This window comes from Malania oleifera, chromosome 9 (genome assembly GCF_029873635.1).
Source record: "Malania oleifera isolate guangnan ecotype guangnan chromosome 9, ASM2987363v1, whole genome shotgun sequence".
Classification (NCBI taxonomy): domain Eukaryota; kingdom Viridiplantae; phylum Streptophyta; class Magnoliopsida; order Santalales; family Ximeniaceae; genus Malania; species Malania oleifera.
Window position 1 is genome coordinate 29,142,354 of NC_080425.1, and position 22,332 is coordinate 29,164,685.

General features: G+C 37.3%; 1 protein-coding gene across 1 annotated transcript in view; it reads right to left on the reverse strand.

Annotated features, from left to right (window-relative positions):
- Positions 1-20,564: 20,564 nt before the first annotated feature.
- LOC131164090 (uncharacterized) overlaps positions 20,565-22,332 on the reverse strand; it is a 40,481-nt gene continuing 38,713 nt past the window's right edge. The window contains exon 6 of the mRNA XM_058121056.1: positions 20,565-21,098. Coding sequence (XP_057977039.1) covers positions 20,914-21,098 — 185 coding nt within the window. The 3' untranslated portion in view covers positions 20,565-20,913. The remainder of the gene's footprint in view (positions 21,099-22,332) is intronic.

A 22,332-nucleotide genomic window follows, 5' to 3' on the forward strand; every position in this document is an offset into this window, starting at 1 on the left:
GTTTCAGTCAACCGTGGCTTAGATTCGGTTGACCACTCATATGGTTTGGTTGACCGTGGCCATAATGAGCTATAAGTTCGGTCGACCATATGGTTTGGTTGACCATGGCCATGATGAACTATAAGTTCGGTCGACCAAGTAGTTGGAGTGTCAGACATGTGTTGGTTCAATCGACGGCAGGGCCGACTCTTCACAATATGGGACCCTAGGCGAATGATTATTATTATTATTATTGCAAATCGATAAACAAGCGAGGCTTTAGAGATATCGGATTCTTATCGGATACAACGCTCTAGCCTCAAAGCTTCCAAAATCTAAGAAAAATAGAAAAAAAAAAATTCAGAGTGAAAACAATAGAAAAATAATGCACAAACACTAAAATCAAAATTAGGGTTGATAAAAATTATAGAGAGTTGGAGGCCTGAAGATGATGAACACAAGAGCCGGTGCAAAAATCACAGAGAGTGAGAGAGATGAGAGTGAGAGAGAGAGAGAGTGTGAGAGATAGAGAGATTTTTTGAGAGATGGAGAGGCAGAGAGAAAAAGATGAGAGTAATAGAGATTTAGAGAAATAATAAATGTAATCAATTTCAACTTTCAAGAGTTGTGCCAAATAGTCATAAGACATTGAGACTTGAAAAAGAAAGAATAAAATTACATTTACTTTACATTTTAAAATACTATTTCATTTACTTGATAGTGAGAAAGTCAATGTATGGGAAGAGAACATCATAAATAATGTTAGCATTATAACATTAAAAAAAAAATTTGGGGGCCCCTTTGTTTTCACTTATTTTCCATCTTTTAGGAGTGTCAACTAGGCAAGATAGAAAAAAAATAAATTAAACACGAATAAAGAAAAGGAAGGCCCACCACAATTTCGTATTGTCCCTATGCAAAATACAAAAAAAAATGATTGCAAGAACGAAGGCACAAACCTTTCAAAAGAGAAACAACCATAAAAAAAACGAGATAAATAATTAAAAAAAAAAAAGTTACAAAGAAAGAAAATAAAAGATAAAAAAAAAAAAAGGATTACCTGCATAGGGAAGCAACCCAAGGCTAACCCTTTTGTTCTTTTCCCTTACATGCCATTGTGGTGGCTGTAGGCATTTAAAATTTAATTGTAATGCATAAAATTAATTTAATTAATTAAATAAAATAATAGTTATTTTGAATAATTATTTTGATTGGCCTAAGTACTAAATTTATTAATTAGGGTTTCATGAATATAGTTGGATGGGCTTATCCAATTAAAATATGGTTAGCTATCCCTTTAGTCCAAACTCCATACACAAGAACACATGGTAAGATATAGGAGCTCTTGCGATTTAACACAACCCTAGTCTCAGCCTATTAAAAAACCTTGGTTGGCTTCTCAAAAGGGGATCCCAACTGTAAGAGAAAAAAAAATGAAGACTTGGCTTGGGAGAAAAGAATAAACAAACACAAAAATTGGGGATTAATCTTCCATTCTTTGACAACCTCGACAATGGAAGAATACTTAAAACTCTAATTAATATTAGGTAATCAAGTTTTCTTCCAACCATTCATTGCTCATGATTAGGCTCGCACTAACAAGGATTCGATCCAAATCCATTTTCCAATAAATTGTCAACTTCATCAAATCAACAAATCTTATTAAATTGATCCAAGTTGTTTTTTTTTTTTTTGAATAAAATTCAACTTCCTATTGTGAAATTTATTGTCCAAAATATGCAATATCAACTCATTCGACAACCTCAAGCTCTCAAATTGATGGATCTCATCAAATAAAATTAAAGATTAGACAAATTCATCTCTCATAGATCATCAAATTGATCTTCAAAAGATCCATCATCCACTTCGTTAAATCAATAGATCTTATCAAAATTAATCCAAGATCAAGAAAATCAAATATTTATACATTGTCAAATTGATCTTTCAACAGATCCACCATTGTCTTTGGTGATGGGTGGAGGGGTCTCACTCAATCACTGGTTGTGATTGAAACTTAGTGAAGAATTGCACAATTTACACTCAATTGATTTCAGAACTTTAAATAATGAAAAATTACAAACAACTCGAAATACAATTTCTCTCACTGGTTATTCACCTTCTCTACACCACATCTTACATTAAACACACACACACACATCTGTATATAGCAAAGGATAGACAATAAGTGAAGATTATAATCAATAATGGTGGATGGAGTTGGTGAGGTTGGTGAGGTTGCTGCCAACTCCAGCGCAAATTCAACAAAGGTGAGCTATCAGCCATCTCTTCTGCAACCAATCAAGTTTAATTTTCAACATCCCCCCCTTAAACTTGACTCTCCAAGATTTGTCATCCCAAACTTCTTTAGTATTTCTTTTGCATAGTGGCTCTAGGAGATAAGGAATGTGACGACCCAAAAATTCATACCATTTTTTTTCTATATATATCGATTGTAAAATTATATTACTCTGATACCCCTCATAAAATCTACTATAATGTCTCAGTCCCAATGTGGATACCAAGAATTCATGTTCATAGAAACAAAACATTTATGCAATAAAAAACATAAATTACATCACCATAATTACAATACTAAAGTTTCAGTAGTTTCCAAACATATACACATCTCTCCCAAAAAAATCACTTACCCTACAGGCAGGGCAATACAAGGGTCTCCTCTATCTCCAAGCTTGATCTACTCGTCTAACTGGATCACCTGAAATGTTTATAAATACTAGGATGAGACAACTCTTAGTAAGAAAAAATATGTTATTATTAGTGTGTGGCACATGATTCTATGTGAGCAGTATATTTGTTAATCAGATTGTAACTGAGAAAGTATATAAAGATAAGATACATCATAACTCACACTTATGTCACTTAAAATACAAGTGTTTATTAACTTTCTATTTAATCATAGTTTTAGCTACTATATATATACTTTCTTTTTCTGAAAATCTAGATACATATATATAACTGTGAAAACTTCCTTAGAAGGATAACTGTATGTCATGATTTAACCCCTCATGACAGGGTTATGCAGCCCGTGGGCTAGACTTAACACTAGCTGACTTACCAGGATAATTCAACTGAAAACTTTTACGTCAAATTAGCCGCCTCGACCTGGACTAGTAGGGAGTCTTCATCTCTCCCAAGGCACAATCGACTACTCATAAATTTTACACTCTATCTGAGATGTGTGGTTGCACTCTGAACTGTAATAGCTATGGTACCGTGCTCTGTAATTTGATTTGATCCATTAAGGTATGATATTATATAATATTTATATATATATATATATATATATATTACTGTTTTACCATGATTCTGTAATAAACTGTATTAACCATAACGTTGTAATAAACTGATTTGTATGAACTGTAATATCTATATGTTATGATTCTGAAATCTCAATATCATTGTTCTATAATCTGAATATCATGATACTGTGAAAATTGTATACCATATTTCTATATAACCGTGTAAACTATAATTTTATAAAACACTGTATAGTCATAACTCCGTAAATAACATTGTATAGTATGTATATCATGATTCTGTAAAAACTATATAATCATAGTTCTGTAAAAGCTGTGTAGAATTCTATACTATATCAATATTCTCATACCACACAATAATTAAAACTCATTAAATATAATCTGTAAAACTGTACAATACTCTGAATTATTCAAAATCTTACCTTGGAAGCCCATAATCATATACTGTATTTTACTGGTAAAAATCTCTAGTTTAACTGGCATAACATATTTCCTTTACTGAGCTAATTGAAACTCGTTTATTATTTACTAATTCATGCCTATGGTGTTCGTGATTCCAAAACCATGAAATTATACATATATATTTTTCTCAGTCAATCAACATAATTTCCCAGAATAATTATCCAATTCACATCTTTTCTGAACTGCATATTCATAATTTCCTAGACTATAAACTATTATCATCTTTACCTAAGTTCCTGAGGAAGTATCCACTAGGATCCTTGTCTCGTGTCTGCAGTATTTGCACCAAACCCTGAAACCACATCAACCCTAGTTTAATCAACTCAAACTCCAGTATATTTTTTTCTAACACAAATCTTGGGTCCAAAAATACCTAATAATCATGAAAACCTTGAAATAACCCACTTACCCTAATTTTGGGATAGTGCCCAAGAAACTCAAATCAACAATCTGCTCTGACTATCTTGTAGAGAATCACCCCAGGATCATTGTGGTAACTTCCGATCGTTGAAACGGGGTATAACAGAGCCAAATCTAAATAGAAAAGGTAGGAAGGCCGAACTTAGAGAGAGAAAATGAGAGAGAGAGAGAGAGAGAGAGAGAGAGGGATTTTCCCTCGCTGAAAATGTGATTTTCGACTATATATAGGCAGCTATCCATGTGGCTTCGTCGACGAGACACGTGGCCTCCTCGACGAACCCAAGAAAGGATTTCGTTGACGAAGGTAGCGAGATCGTGGACCAACCATTAAGGTCTAAAATTCCCCTCTCGATATCTCTTCGTCGATGAAACTCAGGTACTCGTCCACGAACCATACAAGTAAGTTCGTTGATGAAACCTTGGGTTCGTTGGCGAACCCTGATTTTGCCCTTCTTTCAATTTTCCTTATTATTATTTAATTTCTATTATTTTTTTTAGGTCTCTACAAAGAATCCCTTCTCACTTTGCACGACTTCTATGCCAAGGAAATGAGTCATCTGACCAATATCCATCATTTTGAATTCTTTAACCATGCTCCTCTTGAAAGTGGCAAACATCTCTAAATTATTACTGGTGAAGACTAGATCATCAACATATAGGCAGGCAATCAGCATGCTTCCATCTTTCTCCATCTTCATGTATAACGTATGCTTGTATGGACACTTCTCAAATCCATTTTTCTAAAAATAGTCATCAATCCTCATGTTCCACGCACGAGGTGCCTACTTCAAGCCATAGAGTGCTTTGTTCATCTTGTACACTCTATTTTCTTTGCCCTTCTTCACATATCCAGGTGTTTATTCGATATAAATCTCTTCTTCTAGAAAACTATTCAAAAATGTTGATTTCACATCCATCTGGTAAATCTTCCATCCATTTTGTGCTGATAGTGAAATTAGTAATCTGATTGTTTCAAGCCTGGCAACCGGAGCAAAGATTTCTCTATAATCAACCCCTTCTTTCTGTCTGTAGCCCTTGGCGACAAGTCTTGCTTTGTATCTCTGGACTTCTCCTCAAGCATTCTTCTTGGTTTTGTAGACTCATTTCATACCAATAGTTTTGCGGCCCTTCGGGAGATTTTTCAACTTCCAAGTATTGTACTTCTCAATGGATTGAATCTCATCATCCATCATTTTTCTCCATTTATCTTCTTCGTTAGTCTCATAAAAGCTAATCGAGTCGCTGGTCAACAATAGACAAATATAGTGTAACATACTCTTCTATAGGTTATGTAGTTTCATACAGATCAACTAGGTTATAGGCTCCTCTAGGCCTCATGTCTGAGATTTCATGCTTAATTGATGATGGAGCTTCATTCCTTTGTGGTGAACCATGTGGAGATTTCTGAAGCTCAGGAACTTGTGACTTGATAGCCACATCTTTTGTTTGTGTGAGTTCTTCTTCTTCAAGCGTCAGTTCTGCATCTTTGGAAGACTCAGCCTAGTCCCATTTCTAGGATTCATTTTCTTCAAATATGACATCCCAGCTGTGAATAACTTTCTTGTTGATAGGATTATAGAGTTGATATCCTATGGTGATATCGCCGTATCCAACAAAGATACACTTCTCTCCTTTATTTTCTAACTTTGTCCTTCTTGCCTCTAGGATCTTGTCATTGGCTATGGAGCCAAACACTCTAAGATGACTCACATTAGGTTTTTGAGTACTCTAGGCTTCATGTGGTTTCTTTGTATCAAGATTCTTCGTAGGACACATGTTGAGTAGATAGACTGCACATGACACTGGTTCTGCCCAAAAACTTTTTAACATATTCTTATCCTTTAACATGCTTCTGACCATGTTAAGGATTGTGCGGTTCTTCCTCTCAACTACACCGTTCAACTGGGGAGTGTATGATGTGTGAATTGTTTTTGAATCCCTTGTTGTCTAAGGAATTCTAGGAAAGCTTCATTTTGTACTCTCCTCCTTGGTCTGATCGAAGTGACTTGATGTGATGGCCACTCTGTTTCTCCACAAGAGCTTTGAACTCTTTGAAATTGTCGAACACTTCTAACTTCCTTTTCAGGAAGTAGACCCAAGTTTTCATGTTGTAATCATCAATGAAGGTGAGTAAGTATTGATTCTGTCCATTTGAAAATGGTCTCAATGGACTGCACACATTTGTGTGTACTAGCTGGAGCGGTATGGTAGATCTCCAGTTGGCTTGCTTTCTATAGTTATTTCTGTGTTGCTTGCTCAAAACATAGGTTTTACATATCACATTTGGGTGGTGGATATTGGGTAAGCCTTTCACCATCTTCTTGCTTCCCAACTATTTCAAACTTTCAAAATTCAAATGTCCGTACCTAAGATGCCATAACCAGTCTTTGATGATAGCGTTTAAACACCTTGGCATATCATGTTGAATGGCGAGTGGAAACATTCGATTCTTTGCCATTTGTGCTTGAGTGACAAGCTTATTTCAAGTGTCTGTTATCATCATCTGCTTATCTCAAAGGCTAATTAGGTAGCCTTTCTCCATAAGCTGTCTGATACTCAAGATGTTAGTCTTCATGTCTGGCATGTAATAGACGTTGGAGATGTAAGCATGATCTCCAGACTTCTTCTTGATTAGAACACCTCCTCTCCCTCGGACTGGGATTTTAGAATTATCGCCAAAAGAGATCTCCCCCTAAACTTTCTCATCAAGTTCAATGAAAAGGTTCTTTTTGCTAGTCATATGGTTGCTGGCTCCAGAATCAAGGTACAAAATGCTTTGGTCCTGGGTTGAGTTGTGCCCTATTAGCATCAACAACTCTCCATCTATATGTTCAGTTTCGGCAAGGTTAGCCTCCTCGCTAATCTTTTCTTGTTGTAGCCCCCAACACTCGTTGCTATAGTGTCCATACTTGTGGCAGTTTTAACACTGAACGTTTCTCTTGTACACATTTGGACGGTTATTGTATCCCCATCTTCTTCCTTGTCCTCTACCTCGTGGGACATAGTTTTGTTGATTGCGTCCTCCTCTAGTGGGACCACTTCTGCCTCTGCTTCCTTCTTTGGATTCAAAATTTTTAGAATTTCTTCCATGAGATCCTCAGCCTCTTCCTTTTCCTCATTGTGACTTCCCCCCTTTTTCGTATCTATCTATAGCAAGAGACAACTTCATTTGGAGGGCTTACTCCAGTGCTTTATCACCACTCCTTCTGTTGACTTTCTGCTCATAGGCTTGGAGTGAGCCCACAAGTTCTTCTACAGACATGCTTTCTAGTTTTTTTGTTTCTTCCGTGATCATAGCTATATAATCAAATTTTGGATCCAAAGATTGCAAAAAATTTTCACACAAATTCTCTCATCATTGAGAGTCTCTCTATTTCTTCTCAATTGATTCACTACTACCATAACCTGTGTATAATAATCAGCAATAGATTCGGTAGATTTCATTCTTAAGGATTTGAAATAACCTTGCAATGTTTGAAGATGAATCTTCTTCACTTTGTCTGCACCTTTGTGTGTTCAATGGAGAGAGTTCCAAACTTCTTTGGATGTCTTGGTGGAGGCGATGATTTCAAACGTGGCCTCATCAAGGCCTTGGTAGATTATGGACTTCGCCTTGCAATCCTTCTTTCGACCAGTTCGCAAGGTCGTTCTTTGAGCAATAGACATAGATGCTTCAACTTCTTTTGATGGGGCTTCACTGTACCCATCTTCTATGATGTCCATGACATCCTGAGCACCTAGTAGGGCTCTCATTTGAATACACCAATTGTCGTAGTTTTCCTATGTCAACTCTGGAATCATCGCTTGTGTAGTACCGTTCACCATCGGGTTTAATATATCAAAACATAGTGATGGGGATTGATTTTGGAAAATTTGATGCCACCAGTGTGTTCAAAAAATCGAAAAACTTTAGGAACCGATTTTGGGTTGCAAAGAACCGGTTTAAAAATACCTGAACCGGCTGAAAGAAGGCTCTGGACCAGTTTGACTAGGCCAGTTTTATTTAATAGAGATTAATGATGTCAGTGATCACCGTTATGCCACTAGACGCGGGTTGATCAGCTGGGTTGGATCATGCACGTGGGTCACAGGTTCGAGTTACTAGTTACAAGGTCCGGTTGCAGATCGAGTTTCCAGGTCGGACCACGTTAGTTAGGCGAAGATGAAGCATGCATACCAGTCAGCAAGTCCGCTGGCCCGTGAGGCGCATGTGGAGGATGTTGTTTCATCTATCAACACATGTGAGCACATGTAGAGACCCTCAAACTCCGTTTGAGATGTGGTTTTCACCGTTGGATTCGTCTCGACGTGAATTTCACAATCGTATACTCAATTTAGGATTTCGAGCAACTTCAAATATGTAAGAAAATGCCTCCCTTTGGTGAGTTTTAGTGAACCTGGGCGCTTTGATACCACTGAAGGGTGGAGGGGTCTCACTCAATCACTGGTTGTGATTGAAACTCAATGAATAATTGCACAATTTACACTCAATTGATTTTAGAACTTTCAATAATGAAAGATTACAAACAACTCAAAATACAATTTCTCCCACTGGTTATTCACCCTCTCCACACCACATCTTACATTACACGCACACATCTATATATAGCAAAAAATGGACGATAGGTGAATATTATAATCAACAATGGTGGCTGGAGTTGGTGAGGTTGTTGCCGACTCCAATGCAAATTCAACAGAGGTGGGCTACCAGCCATCTCTTCTGCAACCAGCCAAATTTAATTTTCAACATTTGGGAACACCCTTTTTATGACCTTAAATCAGCAAATCCCAATTTCAAGAAAATTAAATAAGAGGACATTTTACTTCATTGTAGAATACATAAAGATTATACATATTCTTTTGTTTAACATAAATTAACATTTATTCCAATTTTCTTGTCTTATTTTTCAAGGCATGAATTTTATGATTACAAATTTTTAACATGCTCGATAAGGCAACACCACCTTTTATCTCTTATTCATTTAAATTCCATATCATCAGACCTAATGGTTCCTATGAAGAATCAAGCCAACAAAAATCTTGTTACGCCTCTCATGGCTTTCAAATTTGCCAGTGATGAAACCAATACCACCAATAACTCTATTTTTTGCAAATCCACCCACTTATGATAGATCAAAAACCTTTTCCTTGCAAGGTTATCAACAAGCCAAGGAGATTGAGTCGGAATACACAGTAACACTTGATCTCCTTGCTGAAAAGATGTCGAACTTGGAGGTTTCTCTAATCTCTTAGCAAACTAGGGGTGGGAACATAACACCAATCCATATGTCAAAAGAATACTCATTTTAAAGCTTATAGTCTATATCATTTCTCGAAATTCTTGTGGAAGAGATCTATCCTACATAATTGAATATTCCCTTAGAAACTAACATTATGCCTATAATGATGACCGGTACTGCCACCATGGAGGAGACAATCACAAAAATGGAGAGAATGATCTCACTTCTCACCAAAATAATTGAAAAAAAAAAAAAAAAAAGATCTTCAAATTGCCTTGCTTATGAACAGACTGGAGATGCAAAACAATGCTAAGTCAAGCCAAGATCCAACATTTCCTCATAGATTTGCTCCTAAAAGCAAAGGCAAAGAGAAGGAAGTCCCCAAGGATTTTCAAGCAACTCACACTACCTTAGTTGCTTCATTGTTCATTCAATAATTGTAGGATATGATAATGAATACAATGTGAGCACAATATGGTGGTCTATCCCAAAGTTCTCTCATGTATTCAGAGTCGTACACCAAACATATAGATATCATGAGGATACCAAATGGATATGAATATCCAAAATTTGCCAATTTGATAGGAAAGGCAACCCGAAACAAGAAGTTACTCATTTTTTTGAAACCTGTAGAATGCCAGAACTCGCGGTGATCTCCTCACCAAAAAAATTGTTAGATCTTGGTGAGGCAATGCATTTGATTGGTACATAGATATAGAATTTGAATCAATTGATAGTTGGGAGCAACTTGAGAGAGATTTCCTAAATCATTTTTACATCACTCATCATAACATTAGTTTGATGGAATTGATGAACATCGAGCAATAGAAAATATGAAATCATCGTGGATTACATCAATAGGTATTGTGCCTTAAGCCTTGACTGAAAAGAGTGGTTCTCCATTTTTGTAGTAAATGTGTATCCTAGGGCATGCACTACAGATTTCTATACATCCTTAAAGGAATCAAGTCATGCACATTTGAAGAATTAGCTACATATGAACATGACACATAGAGATAATTATTGCAAGTCATGGTAATGAAAACCCTCTTGCAGTTGATTATAGGAAGGAAAAGAAAGAAGTAAAGAAAAAGATACTAAGCCTTCAAAAAATTCAACTAAAGACTCAATAGTCCATAAATGTTTTATCAATTGCTAAAAAATAAATTAATTGAGTTTCCAAAGTGTAAAAGACTTGAGGAAATGGGGAAGACTGATGATCCAAATTAGTATAAGTACCACCAAATTCTTGGTCATCCTCTTTGAAAATGATTTAGATTCAAAGACCTTATCATGAAGTTTTCTAGGGATAGAAAAAATAAATATTGAACTTGATGATATAGTTGAATCCAACATCCCACCATTACTATGGGGGCAATGAATACAATATATTCATGCCCTTTCACTAGTGAACAAATTCAAAAAGTAATATCAATATCAGAGCTCAAGTTCATCCAATTTGGTATTCTTGAACCAGTTATAACTAAATTCCTACTAAAAGTCTTAGACATTAAACCTAATGATGATATTGAATCGATAGCAGAGAATAAGGAGGGATGGACACTAGTATCGCAATGCAAGATAAGGAAACCTTGCTTAACCATTGCCTACTCCACCTTGTGGATTTAGTCAACTGGGCCATCCTTCTATCAAATATGGTAAATTGGCCACTAATGTATACATGTACATTCTATCAAAAATAATATTTTAATTTAAATAACTGTGGCCGCTTTATTTTTTGTTTTTAAAAAGGTAGAAAAATAAAAATAAAAATTCATATGCAAATGAGATATTGGGTTCAAGAGTTAGTTTGCATAGGAAAGGTCATTGATTAACCATCCAAATGATGTTTATTCAACTAGCATCCCGAATAGAACCCATTTGAGGAGTAGCTACGATATTTATATTATGTGTCTGTGTAACGACCTAAGGAATAATGGTATTTAAATAACAAAATAAAAGGAAAATGGAAATAGGAATAGAAGGAGGCAGCCGATTTCGTCGACGAACGCAGATGGTATTTAAATAATAAAAGAAAAGGGAAATGGAAAAATGAATAGAAGGAGGCAGCCGACTCCGCATTCGTCGACGATGTTGCATTTTGGATGGGATAACCCCAAGAAATTCTCCAGACCTCGTCGATGAACATAGGGGATTCTTCGACGAGGGTATAAGAGGAGCTTGTCGACATTCGTCGACGAGAAAATATCGAGCAAGGGTTTGAGGAATTCTGAATTTCATCGACGAGGAGAGATTTTTTTGACGAGTCTTCTTCATAACCTCGCCGATAAGATGACGTGGCTCGTCGATGAAGGTCACAGTACAAATAGGCCTAAAATTCATTTTTGGCCGAAAACCTGCACAAATATTCCTCCTTTTCTCTCCTCTATGCCCCTCCTACCTTCTCTATAAGATCCCAGGCCAGATTCTCGCCGGTTTAATGATCTAAAACCACCACGACGCTCCTAGGAAAATTCTCTACAAATCTTCCGGAGCGCATCGTCGGTGGGGCTGAGTTGGAAACCATCCCAAATTCAGGGTAAGGCTTTCTACTCAATATTTGGTTATTTGATAGTTGTAGAAAGTGTAGTATGTGTAAAAATACTGAACTTTAGTTATGGGGAATGTTGTTTCTAGGGTGTTAAGTAGGGAACCCTGCGAGTGCGAGACAGATTTTCTTAGGGACTTTTTAGGACTTAGGTAAGGGGATAAACTAAGATAGTATTTTATGAAAAGTATGTATAATATTATAGCATTTGATTTCAAAAAAATAAATATATCTATATATGATTTATATTTGAAAAAATATTGTTGAAAATGATGGTATGTTAAATATGAGAAAAACCTGTTCAGCGTGGCATGAGTAGAAAATTGTTATGAAATACTGTTTTCTGGGAGTATGTTAATGATACGGATTTTTATAATGGAAAACCAACGTACGGGCCGAGATTTTGATATGATTTGCCAGCGTATGGGCCAAGCTATGTGTATGTTTTGCCAGCGTATGGGCCGAGCTATGGAAATGATTTACAAGCATACAAGCTGTGCTATGGATATGATTTTCCAGCGTACGGGCTGAGTTATGAAAATGATTTGCCAGCGTACGGTCTGAGCTATGGATATGATTTGCCGGCGTATGGGCCAAGCTATGGTAAAATGTGAAATACCGGCGTACAGGCCAATGATTTTCATGATATACGTATATATGCAAAATGATATGATTGATTTTGAAAATTAATGATATGAGATATCCATGTATCACAGTTTCAGTATATGTTATATGATATCAGAACCTGGTTTGTTTGGTCTAGGCTAGCACTTGCACGGTACCGTTGCTATGTGTTCATGGTCATCATGATCATGATATTTGTGTTAACGCCGCTGTACGAAATGATGTGAGATTGGATGGTCGATGTGGTTTTTAAGAAGTGTGTGAACGCCCCAGGTGTACGGACCAGGTCTGGCAGACCCATCAGACTTACAGACTGTACTTTTGACTTGGCAGTGGTCGGCCAACCATTATCAGGTCCTGCCTTCGGGCCACACAACCTAGTCATGTTGGGGTAATACATGACAATAGTCAGCTAACCTACCAGGATTGTTTTCGTATTATTATTTAAATGAGATGAATTATTCTATGGAAACCATTATGTTCTGCCATGTTGATTACATATGTTTTCCTAGAAATGATGTATACACAGTTGTATTGATTATGTTTATGATTATATGTATATCACAAAAATGTTCATCTTGTCACACACTAGTGTTAGTTTATTTCCATTACTGAAAGGTGTCTCACCCCAAATTTTATAAACATTTCAGGAGCCTATGATAGGAGAGCAGGTAAAGCCCCGCTGATCTAGTACGATTAGTCTGCCCTTCCAAAAGGGTAAGTGTTTTGATAGGGTCGGATGTATTTTGTGGGATGGCCCTAGATATCTTTTGGGGTTTTTATTGTGTACATATATATATATACAGTGATTGTAGTAACTTTGGTATTGTGATGTATGGTATAATGAGGTGTTTATGATTTATGTTTCCTACTGCATAGGCTTCCATGATGTGTTTCTAATGTATCCCTGGTACCCACGGGTCCAAGTGAATTATGAACTGCTAAGTTTTGTGATATTGATTTAATTATATTATTAAAAAAAGATGAGGAAATTAAGCAGGTCATTACAGTTTGGTATCAAAGCTTAGGTTGTTAGATTCTGTAGACTTTAGAATGCAGTGGAAATAGTACCAGAGTATAGGAAATGATTTAAGGTTTTGTTTGACAGTCTGGAGACAGGACTTCCATGGTAGTTTCTGTGTTTTTCCTGAGGTGATGATTTCAGGAAAACCATAGTAAGCTATTGTCGAGTTGTGTTCCTAGAATATAGGACTAGGGATTAGAAATAAGTTGAGAGTATTGATATAAGAGGCTAGGTTAAGCAGGTAAATTATAAGGATAGGATTTCTAAGTTGCGTTTTTTGTTTTCAGGATGGATCTAGTAGGAAGTAGTGCCTATGCGAGTGGCAGTGATGGAGCAGGGCCATCAGGTGCAGCTGGGACCAACTCTAACGCGGTACTACGTAGCGTGGCTCAACAGGTTATAGGTGAGATCGCTAGGAGCTAGAGGGAGCAGGGTAGTCCATCTGCAGGCCATGGGTGCACTATAGAAAAGTTTACAAAGATGAATCCTCTGGCATTCTCAGGGGGAGTCGACCCTGCAGCCGTTGAGAACTAGATGCAGGAGACCGAGAAAGTTTTGGCTGTATTACAGTGTACTGAGGAACAGAGGGTCCTCTTTGCCACCTATAGACTGACAGGAGAGGCCGAGAGGTGGTGGACTGCGATGAGACTACTGGAGCAGCAAAGGGTGACTCCGATAGCCATGTCATGGGACCGGTTTAAAGAATTGTTCTTCGATAGATATTTTCCAGCTACTGTTAAGGAGGCTAAAGTAGAAGAGTTCCTGAGTCTGAAGCAGGGACAACTATCCGTCCAGTAGTATGCGGCACATTTCATTGAGCTCTCTCATTTCGCCCCGTATATTGTTCCTGATAAAGTGAAGAAAGTGAGGCAGTTTGAGAGAGGCTTGAGGCGGAGTATATTCAAGCAGGTGGTGGTGTTACAGATCCAGGATTGTGTTAAGCTAGTTGATAGGGCAGCCTTGGCAGAGATTGGTGAGCGTTTTGATGCAGAGGAGTAGGGACAAAGGAAAAGATCTGCATCTATGGGCTACCAGCAAGGTCCTAGACAGAACCAGTGGAGGAGAGGTAATCATGGAGAGGGCAGAGGTAGGAGACAGCAGGACGCGAGGTGTAGGCAGGGCAGGGTCCTCCAGTCTATCAGACTTGTGGTAGAAGGCATTGGGGAGAGTTTCGAGAAGGTGGAGTTGTCTGCTACCATTGCAGTAGACCGGGTGCCCTACACCACCAAATGCAGTTCTAGCTCCCAGACCCTACCGGCGAGGTTATTAGGTGCCACATGGGGGCCAACAGAGGAATACGGCTCCAGTTAGGGTGTTTAATCTGAAGTCGGGTGAGGCTGAGATGGCAGGTGACGTGGTGATAGGTATGGTTATTATGCTTTCTTTTTAAGTTATTGCATTATTTGATTTAGGAGCTACGCACTCGTTCGTGTCTTCGGGGTGTGTTAAACTATGTGGGGCAGAAACACAGTTGTTGAATACTGAATTGTTAGTGTCTACACCGACTAGATCTATAGTAAGATGTAGTAAAGTACTCTGGGGTTGTTTAGTTGATATTCAAGGGGAAATTCAGTTGATAGTCAAGCACGAGAAGTGAAATTCAGACCTCCGGGGAAAGCAAAATTTAGGTTTGTAGGATTGCAGGTGCAATCCCCGCCTTAGCTAGTTTCAGCTATCCATGCCAGGAGACTACTGCTAAGTGGTTGTCAGGGGTTTGTGGTAGTTTTGAAGGATATGTCAGAGAATGAATTGAAACTTACTAACACGCCTGTAGTAAAGGAATTTACAAATGTTTTCCTAGATGAGTTACCACGCTTGCCACCCGATCGTGAGGTAGATTTCTCTATTGAGTTACTTCCAGGTACAGCCCCGATCTCTAAAGCACCATACCGAATGGTGCCAGTAGAGTTGGCAGATCTGAAAGATCAATTGCAGGATTTGCTTGATAAGGGCTTCATACGACCTAGTGTATCACCATGGGGAGCTCCAATATTGTTCGTGAAGAAGAAAGACGGATCTACGAGGATGTGCATAGATTACAGGGAGATTAATAAAGTAACCATCAAGAACAAGTATCCTCGACCTCGTCTCGATGATTTGTTTGACCAACTCCAGGGTACACGGGTGTATTCCAAGATTGATCTCAGGTCAGGCTACCATCAAGTAAAGGTGAGAGCAGAAGATGTATTGAAGACGGCTTTTAGGACCAGATATGGGCATAACGAGTTCCTTGTTATGCCATTTGGTCTAACGAATGCTCCTGCAATATTTATGGATTTGATGAATAGAACTTTCCATCCATATTTAAATCAATTTGTTGTTATTTTTATTGATGATGTACTGGTCTATTCGAGGAGCTATGAGAAGCACGAGATACATTTGAGACAAGTTCTATAGACACTACAGGAAAGAAGTTGTATGCCAATTTCAGTAAATGTGACTTCTGGCTCGAGAAAGTTGTGTTTTTGGGGCACGTTATCTCAGGAGACGGAATTTCTGTAGATCCTAGTAAGATTGAGGTAGTAATGAATTAGGCTAGACCGAGGAACGTCTAGGAGATCAAGAGTTTCTTAGGGTTAGCCGGATATTACCGTCATTTTGTTTAGGGATTCTCAGCTTTATCAGGGCCTCTGACATGACTGACTAGGAAGAATGCCATATTTGAATGGGACGACAGCTGTGAACAGAGTTTTCAGGAATTGAAGCAGAGGCTAGTCACAACGCCAGTACTAATCATCCTATCAGGGGGTGAGGGTTATACTATCTATAGTGATGCTTCCTTGAAGGGACTTGGTTGTGTATTGATGCAGCATGGCAGAGTGGTGGTGTATGCATCTAGGTATTTGAAAGAATATGAAAAGAACTACCCTACACATGATCTTGAATTAGCTGCAGTAGTACACGCCTTGAAGATTTGGAGACATTATCTATATGGTAAGTGGTGTGAGATCTGCTCCGACCATAAAAGTTTGAAGTACTTTTTCACTCAGAAGGAACTGAATATGAGGCAGAGAAGGTGGTTGGAGTTAATTAAAAATTTTGATTGTACCATCAGTTATCATCTAGGGAAAGCAAACGTGGTAGCTGATGCGTTGAGTAGGAAGTCCAGGGAATCAACGTTGGCGATTATGAAAATCCAGTATCCGATCATGATGGATCTGGAGAGACTCGGCATCAAATTAGTTGAAAGTGGTTCTCAGACTCACATTGCCAGTTTAGTGGTGTAGCCAATTCTGCAGGAGAGGATTAAAGCCGACCAGAAGGAAGACCCAGAGTTAGCAAAGGTGATAGACAGAGTACAGAGTGGTCAAGGGGAGGAATTCAGTATTGCAAATGACAAGGCTTTGCGATTCCATTCCAGATTATGCATTATTGCCGATATTGAAATCAGAAAGATTATTTTAGAGGAGGCTCACTGATCTTTGTATACAGTTCATCCCGGTAGTACGAAGATGTATAGAGATCTGTGAGAGTCGTACTAGTGGAGTGGTACGAAGAGAGAGATCGCTGAGTATGTAGCCCAATGTTTGACGTGCCAACAAGTAAAAGCTGAGCACCAGAGGCCAGCAGGGCAGTTGTAGCCGCTATTTATCCCAAAGTGGAAGTGGGATCATATATCTATAGACTTCATGTCAGGACTGTCGATGGCGTTACATGGCCAGAATGTCATATGGGTGATTGTTGATCGTTTGACTAAGTGACTCTTTCCCATTTATATCGTTCACATTTCTTATTTCATTTCACTTTAAGTGACTCTTTCCCATTTACATGGTTCACATTTCTCATTTCATTCCATTGTTATTTCATTCTATTGTCATTTCATTCATTCGTATTATAGCTACTATTTTGCCGTCATCAGTTAGTTCACATAGAAATGCGCTAAAATCTACTAACACAGTTCCTTTTAGCTGTCATCATTTAGTCCACATAGAAATGCACTAGAATCTACTAATACGGTTTTCAATTGTCATACATTTACATGGTTGCATTAACATACACAAGCAGCATGGTTCATATCGTATTTCATTCTCAATGCATTGCTTACTTAGCCTACATCTCATACATTTAACATATATTTGCACAGAACTCACATTTATTCATGTCACACAATTTAGCTATAAAATTCATACATAGCCTGTAAAATAAGTCAACCAACATTTTTCATTTATATACTGAAAATACCTTTCATTTTTTACATAATTATCCTGAAAATATTTTTCACTTTTATCAGTTCATTTTCGCATATACGTATCTAATAAATAGCTCTAAACTTGGAAAAACATAATTTAAATGGTTGGCATTTTAAACTCATACTGAGACATATACACGTATATACAACACAATTCATTTTTCATTAAATTCATAAAAATTTTGGTTTAATATATATTTTTGCCCTTACCTAGTTTCTTGAACTACACCAACAGAGACCTTGTAAAATTCTTGTGGCGCTCACTCGGATCCTGAAATAAAAATTTTAGTTTCATTAAATCAACCTTAAATAAAATACTATTTTAATATTTCTTAAGCCCTTAAATTCCAAATAATTAATTATACCCTCAAATATAACCAATTTACCTAATTTCCCAAATCTTACTCTCGCTTTGGAGTGATGCCTAGGAAACTCAAATTGAAAATTTATTCCAGTCAAAATGACGACAATCGCGACTAAGACCCTATGGTGGTACCCGATCATCGATTTGGCTGAAGATCTAAGGAGAAATTGAGTAAATTGGGAAAAGTTATCTTATCCCATGAATGGTAGCTACGCTGCTCACACGAAAAATCCGCTCTAGTAGAAATGTCGGTGGCAGAGTTAGAAATCCAACGGTACCTTCTGTTTTTAATCGGCCAAATATCCGCCGAAAAATTGAGAAGAGAGGGAAGGAGGACGAAGGAGGCGTGAGTGAGACGTGAAGAGGGAGAATAGACGTTCTCTGTATCTTACTTTCTTAGGAAGTTTTGAACCTAACATTAACAATATATCATATATCTATTTATTATAATATCATTACTTATATATTAAATTACTTACACACACACACACACACACACATATTATTTACTTAATTAATTCAATTTATTAACTCAATTAAATAATATTTAATTAATTAATTAATTAATTAACTCAGTTAAATAATATTAAATTAATTAATTAATAGTTAATCTTAATTTTTATTTTTTTTATTTGTATTTTTATTTTATTTTTTAGGATCACTACATAGGCTATGATTATACTAGTTTCTTCACAGCCCAGATGTCCCTCTCCCCCTCGCCTGCGTTCAAGGATCTTGTATCCAAGGCTGAAAGCTTTGAACTTTTTTAGAAGTCCCTTGATTCCTCCACTGTGTCTTCTGCGACTTTCACTGTCACTCGAGACTCAAACTCTTGGGGTGGTGGTAATTTTCGCCATCATAGCAACTTTGGCAAAGGACATACCAGAAGTGGACATGGTGGGCATGGCCGCATGGGCATGGTGGTCGGAGAAATTATATCCCTCGTTGTCAAATATGCAAAACTAAAGGTCACATTGCCGATAGGTGCCGCAGTCGATATGATTATGTCGAGCCAACTACTCAACTTGCTGAGGCTTTAACCTCATCGTGTTCTCTATCCAATGGCCCTGCTTCGAACTGGTATTTGGATACTGGAGTTTCGTCTCATATGACACCGAACGCCTCATAACTCGATAAAACAGAGCCATATATGGTTAAGGACTGTGTAGTGGTTGGAAATGGAGCCTCTCTTCCCATTTCCCACACTGGTACTCTTTCTTCCTCTTCTCATATAAAGCTTCTTGATGTTCTGGCTGTTCCCAGCCTTACTAAAAATTTACTCTCCATTAGTAATTTGACATCTGATTTGCCATTGTCTGTCACCTCTTCTAATGATCGTTTCCTTGTTCAAAATCGAATAACAAGAAAGGCAGTGGTAATCGGTAAACGTGATGGTGGTCTCTATGTGCTGGAACCTGGCAATGCTGCTTTTATTTCTGTCCTCCAGAATAAAATTTTACATGCCTCTTACGATCTGTGGCATGCACGCCTTGGGCATGTAAATTATTCTATTATTTCCTCATTAAATAAAAAAGGATAGCTTTCCCTTTCATCTTTGCTTCCAAATCCTACTCTTTGGTCTGCTTGTCAACTTGTCAAAAGTCATCGTTTACCATTTTCTTTAGATGATAATCGATGCTCATCAATTTCAGGGGACCAGCACCTGTTAAATCTCACTTAGGTTTTTCCTACTATGTTCTATTTATTGATGATCACTCAAGATTTACATGGCTTTATCCAATAAAGTTGAAATTTGATTTTTTTTTTTTTTGAATCATCATGGCTCCAATGTTAAAATATTTCAATCTTTTTTAGGGTAATAAGGATAGCACATAATTTATGGGCATGCACATGATATTTTTGAAAATAATGGAGGTATTATTTTTTTTAATTGAAATAAAAAGTTAATTTATAAATTTAGTTATGATTTTGGATGAATAATTTAATTTGAGAAAAAAAATAAAGAAAATAACATGAAAATTTTAATTCCATTATATTTTCTCTATACTAAGTTTTTGTTTATTTATTTTGTTATATATTTTATAACTTTTCGTAATAACCAAACATAAATCCTCATCTTATCTTTTCTTTTCCATTATTCTCTCTGATCCCAAAAATAATTGAAACTCATTTTGAACCCTATGCTTTTAATTACAATAGCTAAAGATTTATTAAATTTATATAATTAAAATAATCAATTTACATATGCATTCTCATTTCAACTTGAAACAACACAAAAAGTATAATGTTGTGTCAGAATTTTCTTCTCATTTTATTCTTTTTTTTTTCCTTTTTTTTTTTTTTTTTTGGGTCAAACGAAATCCTTGAAAATGTTGATGAAAATGGAACAAGAGCTGTGGTATTTCTTGGATGGGCATGAAAGAGCTGGGTTGAAGATGGTGTAAAATAATAGCATCAAGATTTTTGAAGAAACGATTGAAGAGATAACACAGTTTTATTACATCAATCAAATTACAACAAATTATCCAACCATGCGCTCACTAAATGAGCTTCAATGGCAAAAAGACAACAAATAGAAATAACAGAAGAGGGCACAACTTGCAGTTGAGATGTGTGCTTTGTTCCGGTGGGGGGGTCTTATTTATAGCCTCTGGTCTGTGGAAGAAACACATAGGCGGCTCACCTACTGTGGTAGGTGGTGGCGGCTCACTTACCATGGTAGGTGGCGGTGGCTCACCTACCATGGCCTCAGTTCACACTGGTGACCGTCATCCACTAACCGCGGCTATCGTTCACATTGGTAACCGTCGCTCGCCTACCATGCTCACCGTTCACACTGGATAGGCCATACCATCTTGTCGGGGCCTACCGTCAGTCCCCGAACCCCGCCGTCTAGGGGGGTTGCCCTCCATACACCCCACCGATGGCGTTGCGCCCGAACCCCCATGTTTCGGAGGTGAATGTCTTCTGTCTTCATAGTACCATTGCGGTCTACTACTTCAACCTCATCTGAACCATACATTAGGTAAGTGTGTCAATCAACTAGTGGAAGGTGGGCATTGCACATATATATATACCAACAGATGGTTGGTTGAAATTAAAGAAGACGAAGGAAGCCATTTAATGCGAACTTCAATATTCAAGATTACGAGTATGTTTATAATTACTTACACACAAATATCAATTTATAATCTTTTGGAACTCGAAAAAATATTGAGAAAAACACAAGAATTCACTTTTACAATAGTAAATTGAAAAAAATATATAAAAATTATACTACATCAACGAACATAAATTTATTTCTACACATCCTAAACATTCGATTTTTCTTCATTTTAAAATATTTTTTTATTTTTAGTAAAATTTAATATAAACAAAAAAAATATAACAAAAACTAAATTTTCTTTTTTTTTTTGTTCCTTACCCAAATAAAATCTTTAATCCAAAAGACCCCTAGCCAGTCTCTTTGTGGGGTTCCATACGTCGAACTTCATGCTCATAATGATGTCATGAGCCTTTGGGACTCCGAGAAACAAATCTTGAGTGAACATATATTTGTCCAATAGATACAATCCGCTTATGGTAAAAATTTACTTTTATCTTCAAGGATGGCATGGTGTCACGAGCTAAACTTGTTCAGGGCATTATGCTTGCCTGTGACCGCTTGTCTCGTGTGCTTGAGATGGGTTTCCATCATGTACATACTAGTGTAGGGTTATTTTCTGCTAGTAGTGTCTTTGTATGTCAAATAAGGTAGTATAATTTCTCGGTCACTTTGATATTTCCTAGTGTTAGGATGATAATTACATAAAAACCTCTTTAGGGGAGGGTGAGTGTTGATCATTCATTGTAAAACTCACTAGCTATTGTCAACGTGTTTAGCCTACTTGCCTTCCTCGCTAAACACACGATGTCAACGGAGGTGTTGTTAATGAATTGCGTAGATTCAATGTTTACTGTTTGCTTGCCACTGCTTTCATAAATGCTTACTGTTTCCACTGCCATTTGATTGAATGCTAATGAAAGTGTTTCGTGGATGAATGTTGGTAAACAATAGGCTGCCTAGTTAACAAGAGTGATTTAGCTATCGTCATACGGCCCTTTCACAACGATGTGAAAATAGTCGAACAATGACAGTTGGTATCAAAGCCAAGGCTCAGTTGCTACGAGAATTCAATTACCTTTGTTGTGTGATTTGGAAAGCTTTGGTAAATGACCATGGCACCAAACAATGCTAAAAGAA